This window comes from Nerophis lumbriciformis, linkage group LG20, assembly GCF_033978685.3.
Source record: "Nerophis lumbriciformis linkage group LG20, RoL_Nlum_v2.1, whole genome shotgun sequence".
NCBI classification, from domain to species: Eukaryota; Metazoa; Chordata; class Actinopteri; order Syngnathiformes; family Syngnathidae; genus Nerophis; species Nerophis lumbriciformis.
Window position 1 is genome coordinate 17,694,667 of NC_084567.2, and position 22,834 is coordinate 17,717,500.

General features: G+C 43.7%; 1 protein-coding gene across 1 annotated transcript in view; it reads right to left on the reverse strand.

Annotated features, from left to right (window-relative positions):
- Nucleotides 1-22,834, reverse strand: part of bco2l (beta-carotene 15, 15-dioxygenase 2, like) — a 57,241-nt gene that overhangs the window by 14,360 nt on the left and 20,047 nt on the right. The window contains exons 5-8 of the mRNA XM_061980553.1: nucleotides 22,713-22,815; nucleotides 20,691-20,831; nucleotides 12,112-12,272; nucleotides 1,319-1,489 (exon numbers count right to left, since the gene is read on the reverse strand). Coding sequence (XP_061836537.1) covers nucleotides 1,319-1,489; nucleotides 12,112-12,272; nucleotides 20,691-20,831; nucleotides 22,713-22,815 — 576 coding nt within the window. The remainder of the gene's footprint in view (nucleotides 1-1,318; nucleotides 1,490-12,111; nucleotides 12,273-20,690; nucleotides 20,832-22,712; nucleotides 22,816-22,834) is intronic.

Here is a 22,834-nt window from a genome sequence, read left to right on the forward strand (position 1 = left end):
CATCACAGATGCCTGCTTTTGAACTTTGCGCCTATAACAATCCGGATGGTTCTTTTCCTCTTTGGTCCGGAGGACACGACGTCCACAGTTTCCAAAAACAATTTGAAATGTGGACTCGTCAGACCACAGAACACTTTTCCACTTTGTATCAGTCCATCTTAGATGAGCTCAGGCCCAGCAAAGCTGACGGCGTTTCTGGGTGTTGTTGATAAACGGTGTTCGCCTTGCATAGGAGAGTTTTAACTTGCACTTACAGATGTAGCGACCAACTGTAGTTACTGACAGTGGGTTTCTTAAGTGTTCCTGAGCCCATGTGGTGATATCCTTTACACACTGATGTTGCTTGTTGATGCAGTACAGCCTGAGGGATCGAAGGTCACGGGTTTAGCTGCTTACATGCAGTGATTTCTCCAGATTCTCTGAACCCTTTGATGATATTACGGACCGTAGATGGTGAAATCCCTAAATTCCTTGCAATAGCTGGTTGAGAAAGGTTTTTCTTAAACTGTTCAACAATTTGCTCACGCATTTGTTGACAAAGTGGTGACCCTCGCCCCATCCTTGTTTGTGAATGACTGAGCATTTCATGGAATCTACTTTTATACCCAATCATGGCACCCACCTGTTCCCAATTTGCCTGTTCACCTGTGGGATGTTCCAAATAAGTGTTTGATGAGCATTCCTCAACTTTATCAGTATTTATTGCCACCTTTCCCAACTTCTTTGTCACGTGTTGCGAGCATCAAATTCTAAAGTTAATGAATATTTGCAAAAAAATAAATGTTTATCAGTTTTGAAAATGATTTGCAAATCATTGTATTCCGTTTATATTTACATCTAACACAATTTACCAACTCATATGGAAACGGGGTTTGTACATTGGCTTTGCCATTGACATACTACTGATTAGCATTAACGATTTTACATTTACTCCAAATTTGGTAATGAAAACTAAAACCAAAATGCACGTTACAATCAAACAGCTGGTGCGAAGTAAGTACAGTAATTACAGTATTAACACGTTTTAGGGCGCAACAGGCAGCAATGACCAACACACCATGAACTATGCACTACTACCATCGAAAGTCTTGGACTTGCAACTGCAATTGTAACTTAATGTCATACTTGCAAATGATTAGATGCTAGTAAAACGGCAGTTATCCTAATCACCCCATTTGTAATTATTGCAATAGCGACTAATTATTTCCAAAAAGAATTAATATTTATTAACACACACAGTAGGAATTCAAGTGTGAACGGTACCCATCCCTACACAAGACACATGACACACATTATTATTCGTATATATTTCACTTACCTTGTCCATTTCCTGTCCCGGGCCTCTGCGGAGGTTCTCCAGGGTGAAGTCTCCGATGACCTCGCCGTCATCGCCGCAGCACATATCCATGACGAGAAAGCCGTCGTCCTCAAAGGCATTGATCTGATGCAGCGCGAACATGGGCGCCGCTCGGTACGTCACCGCACTCACCTGTCGAATACATTGTCCAACTTTGATACAATGTCCATCCAAATGTCCTTCATTCAGCACACTGCAACATTTCGAACAGTTTGTATGATTGTGTGTGATTTGTTGACGGGTGACCTTTTCTCTGTTCCAGCATGACCGTAGTTAGAAGAGTGTGGATTGGAAGAACTCGCAATGAACCCTCAACCTCAAGCCCGCTACACGTCTTTGGATGAAGAGTCAGCAAGCCGCCTTTCAGGTTGAACGCCTTCAGATCTCACAATCGGATAATAATCCACAGTCCGGGAGTGTTGATGCCCCTGGCATCCACACTCTTGCCAGCGCTGTCCAAACTTTTTGACATACATATATATAAATATATGTATACATACATATATACACATACACATACACATATATAGCCTATACATTTATATGTGTATGTTAATATATACACAGCATATTTTCCCGATCAATAATCAAGAACGGAGCAGCATCTCCTCATCCGGAAACAACCACACCGGAAAGGTTTCCCTTGAAAAACCGTCCAACTGGAACTCTAATAACTAAAGTTCCTTGGTTGAATAATGTAAACTCACTACGCCGGTATGTTTTAGCGCTTTCATGGCGAGTTCACTGACAGATATAAGTAAGAACTTTACACTACTTTATATTAGAAATGACAACAGCGGAGGATGAATGTCCCATAACGAGAAGATAGAGAAAAAGAAGAAGCTTATCGACTACGGGTCGGCGTGGACTACAAAGGCGGACGCGCACAATTTTTCAGGATTCATGCAGATCCCAAATACACATCAGCAGGTACCAGAAGGTAAGAAAAGTTGGTTTTGCAAAATATTGCGAAACAAAACGCCAGATAATATGTCTTACCTTATACACACACCATAATAATACTCGTATGTTTAATGCGCCGACAATCCTTCAAGCGGTGCGGCTTCATAGCTCACCAAAGTCGTACTAAAACATTTTGATAGATTTTTGAGCGCCGTGTGTAATGTTCTATATTTTCAATGGAACATTTAAAATGTTGGTGTTGTTTACTTAAGACCCACCATAGTGCAGTCTACACGTATCTCTTATGTTTGACTGCCATCTACTGGTCACACTTATTACACCATGTACCAAATAAAAGAGCTTTGAGGTGGGTAAGCTCAACCAAAATGATTCCTTACATTAGGCGCACCGGGTTATAAGGCCCACTGTCGAGTTTTGAGGAAAAAAAAATATTTTAAATGCGCCTTATAGCCTGGAAAATACGGTATACAGTATATATAATGAATATAATTGGATATTAAGCGTATGCAAAAGTTTGACTACTCCCTTGTTTACTTCTGTGACAACCTCCTGGTATTTCAATCAGAAATACCAAGCAGCTAAAATGTGCCAAATCATGGATAAGTGTGGAGAGAGTGTTTTGCATTTTTCCCATCATGCATTGCAAATGCTTTAAATAGGCGTAATTTTGAATTATGTGTTGTGTTTGGACCTTTTTTTATAATATCCACAAAGTTCAGTGAGCAGCTTGTGTTGCATGTGACCGTGTGTGTTGACTTTTTTGTGTTAGATGATTTTGCGCCATGAGTGGGAAAGGTTGTTTGGATTGGGTAATAAATTACTGGTCATTAACCTGATTTACTCACAGTGTCCACAAGATAGCGGCAGAGTTGCAGCAATTATGCTGCCATTAAAAAATTAAGTTGGAGGCGCCCCGTAGGCCAGATTATTCATGATGTCTCATGGGCCTAATGAACATGCCAGCGGACCTCAATTGGCCCGCAGGCCGTAGTTTGGACACCCCTACTTTGTAATATGTCCAATTCAGATTTTATTTTTTTGTCGTTCACGTTACAATTAAACATGTCTAAAGTGAATGCAATCTGACCCGCATGCTGACATAACGTCATGACATACATTACGGAAATAAACATGGCTCCAAGTCTAGTCGGTCTCAGTCCTGGCGCATTTGTGGCAATGTCAGAAATGTTGTGCGATCAAAGTCAACATTTTCTGAACTGAATTATTGCGTGTAGAAAATTAAGAAGGAAGAGGATAAGCGTTTTGGCTCTCGCAGGTTGTGGAACATTTTGACGTCTTTCCCTAAGAGCGTGTGGGCGAGCAGTCGGAGACAGGAGTGCATTGACGTGAGTTCCTAAAACATTACTTTCACCTGTTTTCTTCTCATTTGTCAACTACCGTAATTTTGGTACTGTAAGGTGCACTCAAAGTCCTGTCATTTTCTCAAAAATCGACAGTGCACCTTACGGTGCTTGTGTGTGAACGGTTTGTGGTTGTGATGACCTCAAACCAATTTTATTTTGTACATGGTGTAATGATAAGTGTGACCATTAGATAGCAGTCACACATAAAGGGATACGTTTGGATTGCAGGTTGACACCCACTGTTCAATAAATGATGCTAGCAAGTATCCGTGAGCAAGCAACACCAACACTTTGAGGCTTTACTGAGAATATAGAACATTACACATGGCGCTCAAAAATCTGTCAAAAAGTTTTAGTACGACTTTGGTAAGCTACAAAGTCGCACTGCTTGATGGATTGTTGGAGTATTACGGCTACCATTGTCAGACGTACTGTGCTTCAACATATGGGTATTATTATGGTGTGTGAAAAGGAACCCCAAATGGCACCTATTAGGAGACATTATCTGGCGTTTTGTTTCGTTATTTTTTGCAAAACCAACTTTTCTACCTATTGGTACCTGCTGATGTGTATTTGGGATCTCCATGAGTCCTGAAAATGTGCGCGCATCCGCCATTGTTGTCCGCGCCGAAGTCAATAAGCTTCTCCATGGTCGCTATCCTTTTGTTGTGGGACATTCATCCTCCCCTGTTGCCATCAATCCATCCATCATTTTTCTACCGCTTGTCCCTTTCGGGGTCGCGGGGGGTGCTGGAGCCTATCCCAGCTGCATTCAGGAGGAAGGCGGGGTACACCCTGGACTAGTGGCCACCTCATGGCACGGCCAACACAGATAGACAGACAACATTCACACACTAGGGCCAATTTAGTGTTGCCAATCAACCTATCCCCAGGTGCATGTCTTTGGAGGTGGGATGAAGCCGGACTACCCGGAGGGAACCCACGCAGTCACGGGGAGAACATGCAAACGCCACATAGAAAGACCCCAAACCCGGGGATCGAACCCAGGACTTTCTTATAGTGAGGCACACCCATCACCCCTGTGCCACTATGCTGCCCCGCTGTTGCCATTTCTAATATGAAGTAGCGTACAGTTCTAGCTTATATCTGTCAGTAGACTCACAATGGAAGTGCTAAGAAAGCGGCTTGAAGATGGTCTGTAAAACATAATATATGCAACATTTTCACCAAAGAACCACCATTACATGTTATGTAGATCACAAGGAAGTGTTTTAAATGTAAAAAAAATAAAATCATATGACCCCTTTAATGCGCCTTATAATCCGGTGCGCCCTATTTTTTTGTCACATACGAAAAAGGCCTGGGTCAGAATAATGAGGGGTCGTTAGGGACATTATTCAGAATTACCTTACATACACTACTGAAATGCTGTCACATAAACAACTGAAATGTTTTCTCTCACACAAACTACTGAAACACTCTTGTATCTGGTTACCCCCTCCCCCACCCCCGCCGCTTGATGGTTAATGGAGGAGGGAGTCCCAGGTATGCGAGAGCATGAATGCTCCCTCATCCCGATTGATGATTTCCTTGGGCCGCTTCCTTGGTTTGATCCCCTCCTTAATCCATCGTTTGAATTTGTTACTTTCTGTGCCGATGATTTTGCTGTTGTCCCAGTCCATGACGTGGTTATTTATTTTGCAATGATCTGATATGGTAGACTTGACGGGTCTGCCTGGTTGGCCACGCCTATAAGAACAGCTGATAGGCAACACGTCACAGTGGTCCGGTGACCCTTCTGAAGAAGACTGCAGATGACAGTCGAAACATGTCAGGTAAAGATTCCATCTAATATACCAAAAATATTGTCTGATTACAAGAACATTTGAAAGAGTGTATGAATAAGAAGACATAATGAACCTTTTTGAGCACTCTTATACACACTACTGAAATGCTCTCACATAAACAACTGAAATGTTTTTCTCTCACACACACTACTGAAACACTCTCATACACACTACTGAAACGTCTATTTTGGCAAATAATAATGACAAATACGGGGCAGCACGGTGAAACAGGGGTTAGTGCATGTGCCTCACAATACGAAGGTCCTGAGTAGGCCTGAGTTCAATCCCGGGCTTGGGATCTTTCTGTGTGGAGTTTGCATGTTCTCCCGTGACTGCATGGGTTCCCTCTGGGTACTCCGGCTTCCTCCCACCTCCAGAAACATGCACCTGGGGATAGGTTGATTGACAACACTAAATTGGCCCTAGTGTGTGAATGTGAGTGTTGTCTGTCTATCTGTGTTGGCCCTGCGATGAGGTGGCGAATTGTCCAGGGTGTACCCCGCCTTCTGCACGAATGCAGCTGAGATAGGCTCCAGCACCCCCTGCAATCCCAAAAAAGGGACAAGAGGTAGAAAAGGATGGATGGATGATGACAAATACGACCTGAGTGCGGGAACGTTCACATTGAGGACGCATCGCATATATATCCGATTTTCTTTTCACATACGAAAGAGGCATGGGTCAGAATTGCCCTGTTCACACGGACATGAAAGAATCCGATACAGGTCGCATATGGGTAAAAATCAGAATTGACCTGGATTATGAACAAGTCCTAAATGAACAACTATGTAGTCACTTCCAAGTACGTAACTTCGTCATATCAAACCGCAATAATTTTCCCAGTGTTCCACCTCACTCAGTCATTGACTCCATTTTGGAGAGTACCACAAATGACAAAGGCCTCCTCTCTGACATTTACACCTTAATCTTCCACCTTAAAGAGACATCTCTTGATAAAATCAGACTTGGATGACAGTGACCGGAACTTATTCACAAGATGGCTGCACCAGATTTAGCTAACGGCTAATTTCTTTCTGTATGTGAATTGTGGATTATATTTTATATAGCGCTTTTCTCTAGTGACTCAAAGCGCTTTTACATAGTTAAACCCAATATCTAAGTTACATTTAAACCAGTGTGGGTGGCACTGGGAGCAGGTGGATAAAGTGTCTTGCCCAAGGACACAATGGCAGTAACTAGGATGGCGGAAGCGGGGATCGAACCTGGAACCCTCATGTTGCTGGCACGGCCGCTCTACCAACCGAGCTATACCGCCCCACTGTAGTCTTCAGTTTGACACCACCTAACGTACAATGTACCATAAATTCTGCACTATAAGTCGCTACTTTTTTTTTTTTAACCCTGATTATAAAACGGTGCGGCTAATATATGGATTTTTCTTCATGGTGTTTTGCATTGAATATTTTTCATTAAACTCGAGCAGAGACACTGGAAAGGTATGTTATTGTTTGTGCAATGGCGCCATCTTTTGGACGAGTTTGCTCACTGCAGCTGTTGCCGGTTGAAAATGCACTTCTGTTTTAATGCCTTGAACTGGAAGTAAAATCGTCCAAAGTGCTTTCGCACAAAAGGTTTCTTCGTTCATCACTCCCAGCAGCGTTTGTAAGTTTTACAATATAACTAAAACAATTCTTACTTATTAAACCGACCCATGTGTGATGTCTGTCGGAGTGCTTTCATGCATATTTGTACGTGCTATCGCAATGTTATGAAGTTAGCATCATTTGCTTTCACTAGTATGCTATAACGTTTACGAGTGTCTGTGTTAGTATTATTAACTTACAATGGCATTCTTTTTGTATCGTCTTCGTTTCACAAATTCAGCAAAAACGTGGAGTTTTTGAGTCTGTTTAGCTGATTGGAGAGCTAGCTTCCGCAGCTGGTGGGTCCATGACGATGACTTCTGATTTGTTTGATCAGTATGTAAATTAATATTTACAAAATATTCCTGACTCATTTCACAATGTATATATCTGCAGCTTATAGCCCGGTGCGGCTTTTATATGGAAACATATTAGTTTCTTCTAAAATGTAGCGGTTATAAATAAATATAATATAAATAATAGAATGCAAAATGACACAATATGTTACTGCATACGTCAGCAGCCTAATTAGGAGCCTTTGTTTGTTTACTTACTACTAAAAGACAAGTTGTCTTGAATGTTCACTATTTTATTTAAGGACAAACTTACAATAAGAAACATGTTTAATGTACCCTAAGATTTTTTGTTAAAATAAAGCCAATAATGCAATTTTTTTGTGGTCCCCTTTATTTAGAAAAGTATAGAAAATTACCGAAAAGTATCGAAATACATTTTGGTACCGGTACCAAAATATTGGTATCGGGACAAGTTTACGAAACACAGGATAAGTTGTAAATTCCTTTGTGCTGGCACATACTTGAGAGTGTTTGGTGATGACTGGTGGAATGGTGGATGGGTGCTTTGCAATTTGGACGTATCATCAGTAGTGTACCCTTGGGTCACTGGGCGTTTCGGCCTTATCACTAGACGCCCTCTCCAGGGGTGGCCAGCTACAGGGTGATCGGCCCAGGGCTTGCGTCAATCCCAATTAATCATGAGTTGCTTGGTGTTGAGCAGCAGACTTCTCATGGGACTATGCATGGCAGGGGCGTCCTTTTCCCTTAGTCAAGCCTAAACTGACCGCATACTTCCTGGCTTGCTACTTGGGGGCCCAGCAGGTGTCTTTCCTTCTCATGAACAGCAACTGGCTGCCTCTTACGGCTGCTTCCGATGCAGCTTTGATAGCTATACGCAGGCGTTGACCTCGGACTCCCAGGTCTACAAGCAATTCGGTGGTAGATCTCGCCACAAAGCCTCTGCAGCCCACCTCCACTGGACGGACCTCAGTGTTCCAGCCACGATGTTGTGCTTCAGCTGCAAGCTCGGCATAGCGTTGGTGTTTTTGCTCGTAAGCCTCATCCACTGAGTCCTCCCAGGGTACTGTGAGTTCGATGATGAAAACCTTTTTTTGTGAAGGGGACCAGAGCACCACCCGGTATCAGGGTGGTCACAGCAATCTCCGGAGGAAACGCAAGCTGCCGGCCAAGATCAACCAGCATCCTCCTCTCGCGGGCTAAGCATAGCTGGCCTCGCTCAGGTGGTATGGAGCCTGCTGGTGGTTGGCTGCTGGTGGTGGTAGGGAGTTGATGGTAACTCGTTTGTCCTCCAGGGTGGACGCAAGGGTCTTTAGGACTTGACTGTGACGCCACGTGTAACGTCCTTGAGTGGGACTGGTTTTGCACCCTGTGAGTATGTGCTTGAGGGTGGCTGGCATGGAACAGAGGGCACACACCGGTGGAGATTAACTGGTGTTGGAAGGATGTCGTATGTAGCTCTGATGACAAAGCTCAACTGCCTCGCTTCCATGGCCCACATGTCCTTCCAGCTGATCTTCCTCCTCTCCACACTGTCCCATCTCGTCCACTGACCCTGTTTGCCCAGAGAGACTGCCTTGGCCCATCTTGCAGCCTCCTCCTGGCGGTGTACTTCGTCCACCACCATCTTCCTCCGTTCTGGTGCTGTGGCCTTACTCCAAGCCGGGCGGGTAGCTGTTAGCCCAAAGCCTCCTCTTCCTTGCTGGACATAGCCCACAATGTTAGCATGTCTGAGGGCTGCTGTTGCTTCTTCCAAGGCTTTGGCTGGTCTCCATTTGCGCCCTGTCGCCAAGGTTGGTGCATTGTTGTTCACTACCAAGTCTCTGGATTCATTGAGTTTCATCTGGAGTCTTGTTTTGCACACTTGAACTCCTCTGTGAGACTGGTGAGGGGCAGCTTGAGGATGCCATCTCCATAGAGGCCTATGGTGGTAAGGCATCGTGGAACTCCGAGCCATTTATTGATGTAGCCTGTGACTCCTCTTTCCAACTTCTCCACAGTTGAGATTGAGACCTCATAAACTGCGAGGGGCCCCAGTATCCTGGGTAGGAGTCCGAACTGCAGGCACCAGGCCTTTAACTTTCCAGGCAGTTGGGTGTTATCGATGGACTGTAGGCCACTGCTGACATCCTTACGTAGTTGTTGCACCTGGTCTTTGTCCTTCAGGCTTGCATCATACCACCTGCCAAGGCTCTTTACAGGCTGCTCAGACACTGTTGGGAGTGGGTCATCTCAGATGAAGAATTTCAGGTCAGAGAGCACTCCCTTCAAAATTGAGATGCTTCGTGACTTGGATGGTTTGATCTTCATACGGGCCCAACTGATGTTCTCTTCCAGTTTTCTGAGAAGCCTCTTGGTGCATGGGACGGTGGTAGTCAACGTTGTAATATCGTCCATGTAAGCTCTGAGTGGGGGGAGGCACTGGCCAGAGTCAACCCGTTGACCGCCTACCACCCACTTTGAGTCGCGGAAGATGACCTCCATCACCATCGTGAATGCCAGGGGTGAGATAGTGCATCCCGCCATAATGCCTACTTCCAAGCGCTGCCAAGAGGTGGTAAAGTCTGAGGTGGTGAAGCAGAACTGCACAGCCTGGAAGTAGGATTTAGCCAGGGCTGTGATGGTTTCCGGTATGTGGAAGAAGTTGAAGGTAGACCACAGGAGTTCATGGGGCACCGTACCAAAGGCATTGGCGAGGTCCAGGAAGACTACAAGGAGATCCTTTCGCTCTGCTTTTGCCACTAGGATCTGGTGCCAGATCATGCTGAAATGTTCTGAGCACCCGGAGAATCTTGATATTCCTGCCTTTTGTATATACAGCTGTATCGATGTACTAATTTCTTCGCAGATACTCGCCCATCCTCTGTGCAATGACACTGAAGAAGATGTTGCCCTCAACGTTTAGCAGGGAGATTGGACGGAATTGGCTGATGTTCTCCGCATCCTTCTCCTTTGGGATGAGGACTCCCCCTGCCCAACGCAACATTTTGGGTATCATCTTCTTTTGCCATGCTGTTCTCATGAACCTCCAGAGAAACCTTAGGATGTCCGGTGCGTTCTTGTACACTTTGTATGGGACTCCATTTGGCCCCGGGGCTGATGCCGATCTTGCTCGTGTTTTCCACCTATTTCCATGTTGGAAGGCCGATCGGCATATGGTGTTCAGGAAGGTCAATCGGCGGGATATCTGAAGGGATGGTGAGACATTCATATCGCCTTGGGTCAGAGTGCGTTGCTTTCAAGTGATCTTCCAGGTCTGCCTTTGTTGTTTTAAGGGCTCCACTTTTTTTCTTTTGCGAAGATACTTTTGAGGAACTTGAAGGGATCTTTTTAGAACCGTGTTCTAGTTTGTTTTTTCTTCCTTCTACGTTTCCGTATGTTCTCTGCCCTGCGGAGGGATGCCAATCGGGTTTTAATGTCGACTTGAAGCACATTTATGCCTGCCCTTTCCACTCCAGAGGCTTTTTTCCACTGTTTCCTAAGTTGTCTCCTTTCAAGGACGAGGCGCCTGATCTCATGTTGCCTCCTGGAAACTGGTGCGGTTGAGACGTTTTTTCCACCTTTCCTTACTTGCACTCCGAAGCGTTCTGACCCATATTGATAGATAATGTCCCCCATTCTCTCCAACTTCTTTCCCACTGTCCCTTGTAGTTGTTTGAGGGACAGGGCCAGGTCAGTATTGATTGTTTCCCACAGTTTCTTATCCATGACACCGGGCCACTTCACATGCAGTCTAATCCCTGCTAGTCTCCTTTCGACTGCAGGTCTAGGAGGTTGGGTCGGTTCTACCGCCGTTGTCATCAGCTCTGTGTTTGCTTCCTCCGTGACATTGGGACTGATGTACTGCAAGCTGTGGTTTGCGTCCAGTTGCTGTACTTCATTCGACTGATTTGACTCCTTTTGTAGAAAGTAGTCAATGCGAGGCCTCTGTCTCTCTTCTCTCAAACATTTCTTTTTTCCCCGGTGAACTCTCAACACATTATGTGATGTAATGCTCCTCCAACCACAGGGACATATCTGCAGTTTGTGTCCCGCCGTCGTGGCTGTAGCGGTGGCAGTTGCACTTTCTTGTACTGTACTTTTACTCATAGTCGTTTCCGGTCCAGGGTCTGTTACCGTGATGTCAGCCGATGAGTCAACACTAGCTACAACCATAACGTTTTGTAGTGCAGGGTTTAAAGTATGATACTGATAAAGCATGTTCTGTGTGGTGAAATGCACCTAACGGCATCTGACCGTGCCCCTCCGCCACATTATTTGAGAAGAACTGGATTAAACTGAATCGTAGTATTTTGCTTTTTGCTTATACACACAAAAGGTAAGAAAAAGTATTATTTTTGTATAATCTTTGGCACGTAATTAACAACATGCAATAACATAAATGCTGATATTAGCAGGGGTACATAATATTGTGACCAGTTGGTGCTTAATAAGTACACTACTTAGAGCATTAATACCTTTTAGGGCGCAACAAAAGAAGATGAAGACAACACTACTGCCATCTAACGTCTTGGATTTGCAACCATAACTGAGACTCAGAAATGTTGTAATAAAAGAAAATATAGCAACTGGACAGCAGTGACTTAATTAGCAAAATTTTTTCAATGTTGACATAAAAAAATATATATTTTATGAACAAAAACAATGAATATGTATTAACACACACCACAGTAGCGAACATTGGTACCGTTGAGTACCGGTACCGATTCCCAGGTCCCTATGAGTGTGTTTCCAACTCACTTGGCCAGTGTGCCGGTGGACCAGATGGAAGATGGTACCGTACTGCGGCTCCCAGGTCATGACCTTGTGAAAGCTCTTTCCTTGGATGCGGTACAGCATGAACTTGAGCAGGTCCAACTTGATGGGCTGCTCCACAAACACTATGTAGTTCTCCGACATGACTGATGGCCCAGACAGAAGACAACGTATGAATAGACTGTACTGTATATACAGTTGAAAAGTCGATATCAGCGCTTCTCAATAATATTGTTGTCACACCCTCGTAGGAAGAAGAAAACCTTTCATAAATATATATATATATATATATACACACACACATATATACATACATATACATATATATAATAATAATAATAATAATAATAATAATAATACCTGGGATTTATATAGCGCTTTTCTAAGTACCCAAAGTCGCTTTACATTCATTCATTCACACCTGGTGGTGGTAAGCTACTTTCATAGTCACAGCTGCCCTGGGGTAGACTGACGGATTCCGGCTAGATATATATATATATATATATATATATATATATATATATATATATATATATATATATATATATATATATATATATATATATATATATATATATATATATATACATACACATACACATACATACATGTACATATACATACATATACATATATACATACATACATACATATACATATACATAGATATACACATATACAGTATATACATACATATACATATATATATACATATAGATATATATATACACATACATACATACATACATACATGTACATATACATACATATACATATATATATATATATATATATATACACACACATATGTATGCATATGTATGGCATACATATATATGTACATACATATACTTTATATATATATATTTTATATATATATATACACATATATATATATATATATATATATATATATATATATATACATATATATATATATATATAAATATATATATATATGCATATGTATGGCATATATATACACACATACATATATATATATATATATATATATATATATATACATACAGTATATACAGTATATATATATATATATATATATATATATATATATATATATATATATATATATATATAATAGGGCTTTGAATCTGTGGGCAGAGCACAATTCAATTCGATTCGATTCTAGTAACATTGGGTTCGATTCAGAATCGATTCTCGATTCAAAAGCGATTCTTGATTCAAAATCTTCAAAGTCTTTTTTTAATAACATTGGGTGCCAGTTCTAGGATTACCTACATTACTCCATATAATAGATAAACAGCATTGATAAATGTATTTATTTTACTTAAAAGAAAACTGATTTTGTTTAATAAAATTCCACCCAACATTTACTAAAATGGCTGGACGGGACAGATTTTGGAAGAAAACAACAAACAAACAAACAAACAAAAAAATAATAATATACATATAACAGATTAATATAATATGATATATTTATTTATATATATATATATATATATATAAATCTATATATATGTGTGTATAGATTTATATATATATATATATATATATATATATATATATATGTTTATATATATTAGAGATGCGCGGTTTGCGGGCACAACCGCGGAGTCCGCGGATTATCCGCGGATCGGGCGGATGAAATTTTAAAAAATTAGATTTTATCCACGGGTCGGGTCGGGTCGGGTGGTTCAAATTATAAAAAAAAATTAGATTTTAAATAGATTCAGGCGGGTGGCAGTTAAACCAATTCGGAAATATATATACATAGTTAAATGTTGTTACCCACATACGAAAAACGAGCAGGCATCTGCAGCATATGCCACAACAGAAAAAAAAAAAAAAAAGAGATGGACACTTTTACGGAGCGGAGAAGGGACGCCTCGCCGGGGTCCGGGACCGAGGCCCCTTCCCCCGAGAGGGCCCCACCGGGAGCCGTAGCTGAGGCGATCCGCGAGAAGGGCCCGACGCACGTCCAGGGTCACCACCGCGCCCACCGCACCGACACCCCGCCTCGTCCGCCTTCGCCGCGGCCGGCGTCACGCGCAGCAGGTAAGCAGCTTACCTGCCCGCCACCCCCGTGGCCGGGGGCTCGTAATAGGGGTCACTACGCGCGCTCCGCCCGCGCAGCTTACCTGCCCGCCACCCCTGTTGCGGGGGGCACGTAACAGGGGTCACTCCGCGCGCAGTGCGCTCACGAAAGGGGTGGGGCTCACCCTGGTTGATATAGACAGCAGCTAGGACGGTGGCCATGGAAGTTGGAACCCGCTAAGGAGTGTGTAACAACCCACCTGCCGAATCAACTAGCCCTGAAAATGGATGGCGCTGGAGCGTCGGGCCCATATACCCGGCCGTCGCCGGCAGCGAGACGCGCTTGGAGGTGCTCTCAGCGCGGCTCCCATATGATTGCGCACTGGTGTGCGTCTGGGTCGTGACAGCGTGGCACGCGAATGTCTGGCTGCATTGGATCAGTCTCCTTTCTTTAACAGGCAAAAGCTTTATAACCTCACTAATGCCTTGCATCGTCTATATTAGATATATAACAACGGGCGGTTCTGATCAAATGTTAGATCGGGTGGATTGCGGATGGTTGACGACTTTCTGTTGCGGTTGCGGATGAAATAATTGCCTATCCGCGCATCTCTAATATATATATATATATATATATATATATATATATATATATATATATATATATATATATATATATATATATATATATATATATATATGTATGTGTGGGAAAAAATCACAAGACTATTTCATCTCTACAGGCCTGTTTCATGAGGGGGGGTACCCTCAATCGTCAGGAGATTTTAATGGGAGCATTCGCATACCATGGTTTATATAGGGCACAGAGTGGGTGGGTACAGGCTGGCCTAGGGGCGTGGTGATTGGCTCATGTGTTACCTAGGAGGTGTTTCCGTCTATGGCGGCATGCTGTTACAATTTCGCTGCGCTTGTTGAGGGATGACAGGTCTGGACGGTAAATAATAAACAGTTTCTCTTTCAAGCATAGGTTGCATCTTTTATTACCACTATTGTAAGGTGTGCTGGATGCAAGAATTTGCCATGTTATTGAATATTCAACATTATTGTCTTTGAGGTCCCAAATGTGTTTGCTGAGTTCTGTGGTATTTCGCAGGTTTTTGTTCCTGAAAGAAGCCTTGTGATTGTTCCATCTAGTTTTGAATTCTCCCTCGGTTAATCCTACATATGTGTCGGATGTGTTAATGTCCTTGCGTATTACCTTAGATTGGTAGACAACTGATGTTTGTAAGCACCCCCCGTTGAGAGGGCAATCAGGTTTCTTTCGACAATTACATCCTTTGTTGGTTTTGGAGTCGTTCTGTCTGAGGGCCGACGGCTCATTTGCAATTGTTTTGTTGTGGTTTGAGATGATTTGTCGTATATTGTTCATGCAGCTGTAGCTCAATTTAATGTTGTTCTTGTTGAATACTTTTCTTAGGATGTTGTCTTTGGGAAAGTGTTTGTCAATCTGATTGAGGAATTTGTGTCCAATGTTCGTTGAGACGTTTTTGCTGTATGGGGGGTTGTACCAGATGATGTCGTTCCGTTTTCTGTTCTTTTTTGGCTGGTTTCCTGGCGTGGGTTCATAGGTGAGGGTGAAATTGTATCCGCTTTCATCAAGGGCTTTTTGGTACGGGGGGGTTGCTTGGTCAAATTCAGCTTTGCTAGATGACAGCATCGATAGCCTTTTATTGATTCCGGTAGGTATTCTTTTCGTGGTGGTGGGTGGGTGGTTGCTGTCATGGTGCACGTATTGGAGTGTTGTGTTGGGTTTCGTGAATGGTTGGTAGCTGTTATTTCTCAGGTTGAAAGTGACGTCAAGGAAGTTGACGGTTTGCTTGTTGGCTTCAATCGTGATCCGTAGGCCGTTCTCTTTGAAAATTTGGCATATGCGCTTCTTGGTATTCTCGCTGCTCCTTGGCGAGGCGCGACACACTGCCAGTCCGTCATCACGGTAAATACCAAGGTTCAGATTGAGGCTAGCGAGCTGGGAGAGGAGGAAACTCCCAACGAGTTCACACGTTTCTGCTCCGTCAAAACTTCCCATAGTGACGTCAAATGTTGCATTGTTCTTTTTTTGCCATGGTGTACTGTTGTGGATGAGAATGGAGTTTTTTGCGTGGATGATGATGTTTCTTTCGTTGCCTGTGATTGAGTCGTAGTCTGAGGCGAAGTCTAGTGCTTGAGTCAGTAGGTCTTGCGTGATGGAAGGGTAAAATTCCTCGATATCAAAGGAGATAAAGTTGTGCTGTTGTTTGTCTTGGATGTTGTTGAACCATTTGATTACTGCTGCTGTATTTCTCCATTGGTTGAGTGGTGTTTTGTCCTTGATTTTTGTGTTGACTCTGTCCAGGATTATTTTGCTGATTTTTCCTATTTCAGATTTAGTTGGGTTTATTAGTCGGCATGTTGGGTTATATATATATATATATATACACATATACATACATACATACATACATACATACATATATATATATATATATATATATATATATATATATATATATATATATATATATATATATATATATATATATATATATATATATATATATATATATATATACACATACATATATATATATATATATATACACATATATGGTAGGGTCTCCCAAGACAAACAGGTCCTAGGTGAGGGATCAGACAAAGAGCAGCTCAAAGACCTTTATGAAAAGTACAAATCGAGAGCCTGGCTCCCCTCTGGAGCCAGGCCCAGAGGTGGGGCACGATGGCGAGCGCCTGGTGGCTGGGCCTGTCCCTATGGGGCCCAGCCGGGCTCAGCCCGAAGAGGCAAAGTGGGTCCTCCCTCCAATGGGCTCACCACTCATGGGAGGGGTCATAGAGGTCGGGTGCAGTGTGAGCTGGGCGGAAGCCGAAGGCAGGGCACTTGGCGGTCCGATCCTCGGCTACATAAGCTAGCTCTTGGGACGTGGAACGTCACCTCGCTGGGAGGGAAGGAGCCTGAGCTAGTGCGCGAGGTGGAGAAGTTCCGGCTAGATATAGTTGGACTCACTTCGACGCACAGCAAGGGCTCTGGAACCTGTTCTCTCGAGAGGGGCTGGACTCTCTTCCACTCTGGCGTTGCAGACAATGAGAGGCGACGGGCTGGGGTGGCAATTCTTGTTGCCCCCCGGCTCAAAGCCTGCATGTTGGACTTTAACCCAGTAGACGAGAGGGTAGCGTCCCTCCGCCTTCGGGTTGGGGGACGGGTCCTGACTGTTGTTTGTTCTTATGCACCAAACAGCAGCTCAGAGTACCCACTCTTTTTGGATTCCCTTGAGAGTGCTCCCTCGGGTGATTCCCTTGTTCTGCTGGGGGACTTCAACGCTCATGTTGGCAACGACAGTGAAACCTGGAGTGGCGTGATTGGGAAGAATGGTCGCCCGGATCTGAACCCAAGTGGTGCTTTGTTATTGGACTTTTGTGCTCGTCACGGATTGTCCATAACAAACACAATGTTCGAACATCAGGGTGTCCATATGTGCACTTGGCACCAGGATACCCTCGGCCGGAGTTCCATGACTGACTTTGTAGTTGTGTCATCGGATTTGCGGCCTCATGTTGTGGACACTCGGGTGAAGAGAGGGGCGGAGCTTTCTCCCGATCACCACCTAGTGGTGTGCTGGCTCCGATGGTGAGGGAGGATGCCGGACAGACCTGGCAGGCCCAAACACATTGTGAGGGTCTGCTGGGAACATCTAGCAGTCTCCTGTCAGAGAGAGTTTCAATTCCCACCTCCGGAAGAACTTTGAACATGTCATGAGGGAGGTGCTGGACATTGAGTCGGACTCAACATACATACAGACCATGTTCCGTGCCTCTATTGTCGAGGTGGTAGGTGCCTGTCGTGGCGGTAATCCAGCGGTGATGGATGCCATCAAGCTGAAGAAAGAGTCTTATCGGGTCCTTTTGGCTCATGGGACTCCAGAGTCAGCGAACAGGTACCGACAAGCCAAGCGAAGTGCGGCTTCAGCGGTCGCGGAGGCAAAAACTCGGACATAGGAGGAGTTCGGGGAAGCCATGGAAAACGACTTCCAGACGGCTTCGAATCGATTCTGGATCAAGGGGGGGAAGCAGTGCACTGTCAACACCGTGTAGGGTGAGGATGATGTGCTGCTGACCTCTACTGCGGCTGTTGTGGATCGGTGGAGGGAATACTTCGAAGACCTCCTCAATCCCACCAACACGTCTTCCTATGAGGAAGCAGTGCCTGGGGAATCTGTGGTGGGCTCTCCTATTTCTGGGGCTGAGGTTGCCGAGGTAGTTAAAAAGCTCCTCGGTGGCAAGGCCCCTGGGGTGGATGAGATCCGCCTGGAGTTCCTTAAGGCTTTGGATGCTGTGGGGCTGTCTTGGTTGACAAGACTCTGCAACATCGTGTGGACATCGGGGGCAGTACCTCTGGATTATCAGACTGGGTTGGTGGTTCCTCTCTTTAAGAAGGGGAATCGGCGGGTGTGTTCCAACTATGGTGGGATCACACTCCTCAGCCTTCCCGGTAAGGTCTATTCAGGTGTACTGGAGAGGAGGCTACGCCGGATAGTCGAACCTCGGATCCAGGAAGAACAGTGTGGTTTTCGTCCTGGTCGTGGAATGGTATACCAGCTCTATACTATCGGCAGGGTCCTTGAGGGTGCATGGGAGTTTGCCCAACCAGTCTACATGTGCTTTGTGGACTTGGAGAAGGCATTCGACCGTGTCCTCCGGGAAATCCTGTGGGGAGTGCTCAGAGAGTATGGGTTATCGGACTGTCTGATTGTGGCGGTCCGCTCCCTGTATAATCAGTGTCAGAGCTTGGTCCGCATTGCCGGCAGTAAGTCGGACCCGTTTCCAGCTGGGTTGGACTCGGCCAAGGCAGTCTTTTGTCACCGATTCTGTTCATAACTTTTATGGACAGAATTTCTAGGCGCAGTCAGGGCGTTGAGGGGATCCGGTTTGGTGGCTGCAGGATTAGGTCTCTGCTTTTTGCAGATGATGTGGTCTTGATGGCTTCAACTGGCCAGGATCTTCAGCTCTCACTGGATCGGTTCGCAGCCGGGTGTGAAGCGACTGGGATGAGAATCAGCACCTCCAATTCCGAGTCCATGGTTCTCGCCCGGGAAAGGGTGGGGTGCCATCTCCAGGTTGGGGAGGAGATCTTGCCCCAAGTGGAGGATTTCAAGTACCTAGGAGTCTTGTTCACGAGTGAGGGAAGAAAGGATCGTGAGATTGACAGGGGGATCGGTGCGGCGTCTTCAGTAATGTGGACGCTATATCGATCCGTTGTGGTGAAGAAGGAGCTGAGCTGGAAGGCAAAGCTCTCAATTTACCGGTCGATCTACGTTCCTATCCTAACCTACGGTCATGGGCTTTGGGTTATGACCGAAAGGACAAGATCACGGGTACAAGCGGCCGAAATGAGTTTCCTTTGCCGGGTGGCGGGTCTCTCCCTTAGAGATAGGGTGAGAGGCTCTGTCATCTGGGAGGAACTCAGAGTAAAGCCGCTGCTCCTCCACATCGAGAAGAGCCAGATGAGGTGGTTCGGGCATCTGCTCAGGATGCCACCCGGACGCCTACCTAGGGAGGTGTTACGGGCACGTCCGACCGGCAGGAGGCCACGGGGAAGACCCAGGACACGTTGGGAAGACTGTCTCCCGGCTGGCCTGGGAACGCCTCGGGATCCCCCGGGAGGGGCTGGACGGAGTATACACATATATATGTGTATATATATATATGTATTTATATGTATATATATGTATATATATATATATATATATATATATATATATATATATACATATATATATATATATATATATATATATATATATATATATATATATATATATATATATATATATATATATATGTATATGTTTATATATATGTAAGTATATATGTATATATATGTTTGTTTCTGTGTTTGTGTGTGTATATACACGCACATATGTACACTTATATATATATATACATAAATATATTTTTTAAAACAGAGTCAGGTTGAATAAGAATCACAACTCGGATGTGAGTTGTGCAGCCATATGACTCACAGTAGAACGAAGAAGATCATACAAGGTTAATGTTTGTCTTGTTGTTGTGTTTTGGTAATAACAATGGTTAATTTCATTTTAGACATAGAGTATGTTAAATGTTTTGCAAAACACTGTGTGCACGGTAAATAAAATATTTTATAATGACAACGGTTTGACCCTGGAACAGATCATTTGACAATAACTGCAATCCTGATGGGCTTCCACCAAAACACACGCGTCATGGTTTTGGTGCAAAATGTATGCAGTAAGTATTGCAGTATTTTGAAATGTGGAGACCGCACATGGAATCAGGACTCCGACGTGCTGCAGAGAGCTGAACACATTACAAAGGCGCAGTGATTGACAAAAGGTAGCCGGATGAGCCTGGCATTTAAATGAGTAATTAATAAAGAGTATGAAAAAAACGCATCAGTGGAGTGTAGCTGCAGCCTGTCAAAGCAGGCGGGAGTTCAATCTCTTCCCATAGAATTGGATTCATTCCACTTATCCCTTTTGCTGCGCCGTGCATCATACCAAAGCTGTGATAGTACGAAGGTTTTCTGGGTTCACGTGCTCGAATGGAGCACAGCACTTTGGCTCCGTGCAGGTTTGCGCAATCCTCGCTCGCCCCCGTCTCCTCGGGTGGGGGCACACGGATGATGTTGTAGAAGAAACCTGAGGACACAAACACATCAATGTGTGCGGATGAGATAATCATGCTCCGTTTTGATTGACACCCTCAGAGAGATATTTTTAACACTGTTATTGTCGTGCTTGATTTTTTTCCCCCGTATTCAAAATATTAGAACGACACCTGAAATATTCCTCTGATATCTTTGTAAGGACTTGAAACGGCTCTTGCAATGGCGGTCATAACATTTCAAATTAAACGTGTGGACAATGCTGAAGAAACAAGTCCATGTCAGAAAACCAACAAATTTAGCTGAACTGCACAGTTTGTAGCTACATCTGTAAGTGCAAGTTAAAACTCTACTATACAAAGTGAAAGCCATTTATCAACAACACCCAGAAATGCTGCAGGCTTTGCTGGGGCGTTCATCTAAGATGGACTGATGCAAAGTGGAAAAGTGTTCTGTAGTCTGACGAGTCCAGATTTCAAATAGTTTTTGGAAACTGTGGACGTCATGTCTTCCGGACCAAAGAGGAAAAGAACCATCCGGACTTTTATAGGCGCAAAGTTCAAAAGTCAGCATCTGTGATGGTATGGGTGTGTATTAGTGCCCAAGGCATGGGTAACTTACACATCTGTGAAGGCACCATTAATGCTGAAAGGTACATACAGGTTTTGGAGCAACATATGTTGCCATCCAAGCAACGTCTTTTTCATGGACGCCCCTGCTTATTTCAGCAAGACAATGCCAAGCCACATTCTGGACATGTTACAACAGCGTGGTTTCGTATTAAAAGAGTGTTGGTATTAGACTGGCCTGCCTGTAGTCCAGACCTGTCTCTCATTGAAAATGTGTGGCGCATTATGAAGCGTAAAATACCGCAACGGACACCCCGGACTGTTGAACAACTTACATCAAGCAAGAATGGGAAAGAATTCCACCTGAAAAGCTTCAAAAATTGGTCTCCTCAGTTCCCAAACGTTTACTGAGTGTTGTTAAAAGGAAAGGCATGTAACACAGTGGTAAAAATGCCCATGTGCCAACTTTTTTGCAATGTGTTGCCGCCATTAAATTAAAAGTTAATGATTATTTGCAAAAAAAAAAAATGTTTGAACATTAAATATATTGTCTTTGAACTGTATTCAGTTGAATATGAGTGGAAAATAATTTGCAAATCATTGTATTCTGTTTTTATTTAGGATTTACACAACGTTAACTGGTTTTGGGTTTTGTATATAAAGCTGCTCAAAAATAAAGGGAACACTAAAATAACACATTCTTGACCTGAATGAATAAAATACTCGGTAACACTTTAAGTATGGGGAACATATTCTAAGTAACAAACACTTAATTTAGAGTTATTTGTACACTTGGGGAACATATTCTAAGTAACAAAGACTTAATTCAGAGTTATTTGGACACTAGGGGAACATGTTCTAAGTAACAAAGACTTAATATAGAGTTATTTGGTTAGGGTTAGAGGGATTAGGGTTATAATAAAGCCATGCAGATTAAGGCATTAACAAGTACTTAATAATGACTAATTAAGAGTCAATATGTTACTAATTTGCATGTTAATAAGCAACTAATTAATGGTGAATATGTTCCCCATACTAAAGTGTTTCCAAATATTGCTATTAAATATATTGTCCTTCAGATAGCTGAATGTGCTGACAACAAAATCACACAAAACTGATCACTAGAAATCAAATGTATTAACCCATGAAGGTCTGGATGTGGAGTCACACTCACAATTAAAGTAGAACAACACACTACAGGCTGTCTATTCCATTCGCACAACAGCATGTCAACTTGATTGTCAGTCAGCGTTGCTTCCTCAGTGGACAGTTGGATTTCACAGAAGCGTTCGCCCTATTTTCGGAGCGGTTTCTCAGTGTTTGAGTCTGCCGAGCACAGGTCTTACCTCCTTTTCCGTAGGAGTTGCCCATGTTGTACGTGGCCCCTTGGCGGTCGTAGTGCGGGTGAGCTGTGGCCGAGTTGACAGCGATGTACTGACTCCAGTCCACCTGTCGCGGGAAAAAGAAC